This window comes from Suillus subalutaceus (assembly GCF_016647625.1).
Source record: "Suillus subalutaceus strain FC151 chromosome Unknown DFJ58scaffold_77, whole genome shotgun sequence".
Classification (NCBI taxonomy): domain Eukaryota; kingdom Fungi; phylum Basidiomycota; class Agaricomycetes; order Boletales; family Suillaceae; genus Suillus; species Suillus subalutaceus.
In genome coordinates, this window is record NW_024540326.1 from 215558 (window position 1) to 219242 (window position 3685).

The window sequence follows — 3685 nt, forward strand, 5'->3', positions numbered from 1 at the left end:
ACCCGTTCTCATTCAAATACCATCCCGACGCGCATTTCTCGCGCACATTATCGACCATCTACCGTAGTCGAGACTCCGGGCGCCGACCATGTCATCCACAACCAGTAAGGCGCCTGATGCCATGCCCTGCAAGACCATGCGAGGCCATACCAAACGTGTACGAGATGTCGTGCACCTGCTTGGCGGACGACGCATCATCACATGTTCAGAGGACGGCTTCACTCCGACTATGGGACCTGGAAAGCGGGATACATATTGGCGATGACTGGCGAGATGGGGTGGATGAAGAAGTAGTGTCCACATTAGCGTTGTCTCCAAATGGCAACACTGTGGCAAGCCGGAAGCTGGGATGGGACAGTGAGACTGTGGGGCGTGGAGACAGGAAAGGTCATTGCCAGATGGAAAGGGCACACTTTGAGAGTGTCCGTCAGTGTGCTGGAGTGCAGATGGTGAGAGAGTCGTGAGCGGGTCCTTTGACGGGACAGCAAGAGTATGGGATGTCAAGAGCGGCGAAACAGTCCTGGGTCCAATCAAGACCAAGAACCTGTGGGTGTACGCGGTGACATACTCACCTGACTCAACAAAATTTGCGACGGGCGACCGCGAAGATGGAGTAAAAATCTGGGATGCAAAGACTGGCGACCTGCTCACAACGATCGAACACGATCGTTGGATTAGGAGCTTAGCCTGGAATGGAAAGGAATTTATTTTGCGGTTCAGATGGCCCAATTAGGATATTCGACACTGCCACTTGGCAGCAGATCGCCACTTTGGAGGGTCACCGAAACTGGGTCAACACCATCACCTTGTCTCAGAACGGCTGGCACCTCCTTGCAAGTGCATCAAATGGTGAAACGGCGCGTCTGTGGAGTCTCGACACAAACCTCCAAGTTGGTCCTCCACTCCAGCACAAAGAGAGAGTGCAATACGCAGCCCTTTCTGCTGATGGAAAAGTGCTAGTCACTGGGGGTGACAAAGATGTGTACGCATGGGACATTCACGCCATTCTCAAAAAAGCTGGTCTTGGAAAACTTCTCCTGCATGATGTAAGTCTCACCATCCTTCAGTAAAAATCCACGCTCATCTCTCACTCGCAGGCGGTAGCTGGAAAGTCGCCAATGAACGTACGTGACGTGTTTCTCAATGTTTTCAACCATTTCAAGGTTGTCACTCTAGAAAGATGCCACGCGACGTCCAGCTATTCCTGCCCATCGAACACCGCCAAGGTTCTTTGGTGACATGCAGGGCGACATTCATGTGCGTCGTTAGCATTTGTTTGAACCAGTTCCTGTTCTCACCTCTTACAACCAGCCCTGCACGTCGCCCGGTGTCGATCACCCTTCCTCCAATCGCGTTCTCGCAGCTTCTATAGGGAGTCTGCGCGCGCTCTTTGCTCGCATTCCGTCACTCTTCCGTCGCCCTCACTCCCATACTGGCAATGCAACCGAACTCCAACAAACACAAAGGCAAGGGATCTTCTCTCGTCACGGTTCCCGTACCGTCGACGTTGCTGCAGTACAGGACAGAAAGGTTGTCTTTCATCTACATGTTTCTGTTCACTGTGCTCAGTGATGCCTCTGTAGTCCTTGTTTGTCGCTCCCCGGCCAAAACGAGAGCAGCAGCAGAACAGCCAATCGCATGGCCAGGGGTCGTCATCGCAATCTCAGCCTGCCACTACTTCGACGTCCACAACACAACTTGCCCCAAATACAAATAGTGGGCACTCAGGCTAACAGACCGGGTGTACCAAGCCGTACGGTCACGACTCCTCACATTGTTGGCTCGTCTTGTGCTTTTGATTTGTTGCGCACCTCTCCCAAACACCGATGGTCATTGATACTGCAGTATACGAAAACCTATTTTCTTTGTATCTCTGCTTCTTTCGCTACTCCGTCAATCCCATTTTCTTGTTGTGATTCTCGTGCAGTGCATCGGACCACGGTACTCCAAGAGGATTGAAAGCCCAGGGGTATTATTCTCCGCTCATTCAGACATTCATTATACTGCACTACAAACTCAAGTGACTGATCTTCCAGGTGAATTGTTGAATCAGTCTCGGACGCCTTTATCAGTCTCGGACGCCTTTAACATTTACTCATGGACGGATTTTCAAGGCCTATCTTGAGTTAATCATAGCTAACCGTTTTGCACCAGAACAGATTATAAATCTGCTCTCTTGTGGTGTGAATTCGAAACCTGTCGACATAGACAGTTCTTCGGAGGTTCGTCTACAACTCGGCCAGCAAGCGTCCTGGCCCAAGTGGTTAACACAACAGAATCAAAATTTGCTTCTCTATAACTTTGCAGGTTCGAAACTTGCCTAACAACGGGGTTTTTTTCTATCGGAACACGCCTTGAAGATTCACTCTGGACAGTTCCTCGCAGGTTCATCTCAACTTTGTCCTCGCCAAAGTGGCTACAGAACGGAATCAAAATCCGTTTCTCTTGGACTACGCAGGTTCGAAACCTGCCGAACAACAGGGGTTCTTTTCTGTCTGTACAGTGCAGGTTCAAAACCTGCCAATGAGTTTTTTGTCCATCCCGAACACGCCTTGAAAATTCACTGACGGACAGTTCCTCAGAGGCTCATCTTAACTTCGCCCTGGCCAAAGTGGTTACTGCAACGGAATCGAAATCTGTCCCTTAGAATGACACTACCAGTGCAGGTTCAAAACCTGCCGACGAGGTTTTTTCTATCCTAACACGCCTTGAAGATTCACTGATGGACAGTTCCTCAGAGGTTCATCTTAACTTTGCCTTGGCCAAAGTGGTTACTATCGCAGAATCGAAATCTGTCTCTTGGACTGTACAAGTGCAGGTTCAAAACCTGCCGACGAGATTTTTTTTTCTCTCAGAACACACCTTGAAGATTCACTGATGGACATTTTTTCAGAGGTTCATTTCAACTTCGCCTGGCCAAAGTGGTTACTACAACAGAATCGAATATGTTTCTGTCGGACTTCAGCCCAAGCTCGAAACCTGCCTACGACAAGGTTTTTTCTATCAGAACACACATTGACATTCACTCATGGATGCATTCCTCGGGGCTCATCTTGACTGGTCTTAAGCAAGTGGTTACCACACCAGAATCGAAATCTGTTTCTTTTGCAGTCGGTTCGAAACCTGCTGACAACATTTTTGCAGTGTATAGATCCTCAGAGCTCCGTCTTAACTAGGCCCAGTCATTGCGCCGCAACCTCCTTTTTATGTGATAGTCTGTCCATGAAATAGAATTCACCTTCACGCCTCATGCGGATTGTCTCAGAAATATATATCCCTGAGATTTGTACGTGCCAACCTAGATTCTCGACGGACTAACCAAAACTGTCGGGATTCACCACCAAATGAAACATTGATGGAGCTGGAGGCCAGAAGAATGCACGCAAGCTAAGGACAGTGAGTCTGACGGTCAGGCAGATGATGCAACCTCCCCAGCCTCGCCGAATGAACACTCCTTCGGTCGTTGGCTCTTCCAAAGCGACCGAGGATGATTCGAAAGCTAATGGTGGGAGAATTGAAAGTGGCAGACTGAGCCATATCATTCTGATGTTGTTTTGTGTTGATGCAGGGCGGGACATACTTTCGATTGCCGCAGCAATGCCGAGACCCGGGCAACTAGACGGAGATATCAATAGAGAGGTCAACGCGAAACTCGTTCATGCGAAGCAGGCTTAGATGCGACGAC

The 3685-nt window shown here is 49.4% G+C and overlaps 1 protein-coding gene across 1 annotated transcript; it reads left to right on the top strand.

Annotated features, from left to right (window-relative positions):
* Window positions 1-614: 614 nt before the first annotated feature.
* Window positions 615-1827, top strand: DFJ58DRAFT_462408 (WD40-repeat-containing domain protein). Its single transcript, XM_041380504.1, has 3 exons — window positions 615-1039; window positions 1209-1257; window positions 1312-1827. The coding sequence occupies exons 1-3, from the start codon at window positions 693-695 to the stop codon at window positions 1570-1572; spliced, it is 657 nt and encodes a 218-aa protein (XP_041242303.1). The 5' UTR covers window positions 615-692; the 3' UTR covers window positions 1573-1827.
* The last annotated feature ends 1858 nt before the right edge of the window (window positions 1828-3685 follow it).

Bases quoted from the DNA above. Each gene is read 5' to 3' on its own strand.
- DFJ58DRAFT_462408 (XM_041380504.1), top strand. From the start codon at position 693: ATGGAAAGGAATTTATTTTGCGGTTCAGATGGCCCAATTAGGATATTC. The intron at 1,040-1,208 runs GCATGATGTAAG...AGCTATTCCTGC, and splicing joins GGTCTTGGAAAACTTCTCCT to CCATCGAACACCGCCAAGGT. The intron at 1,258-1,311 runs GTGCGTCGTTAG...TCTTACAACCAG, and splicing joins ACATGCAGGGCGACATTCAT to CCCTGCACGTCGCCCGGTGT.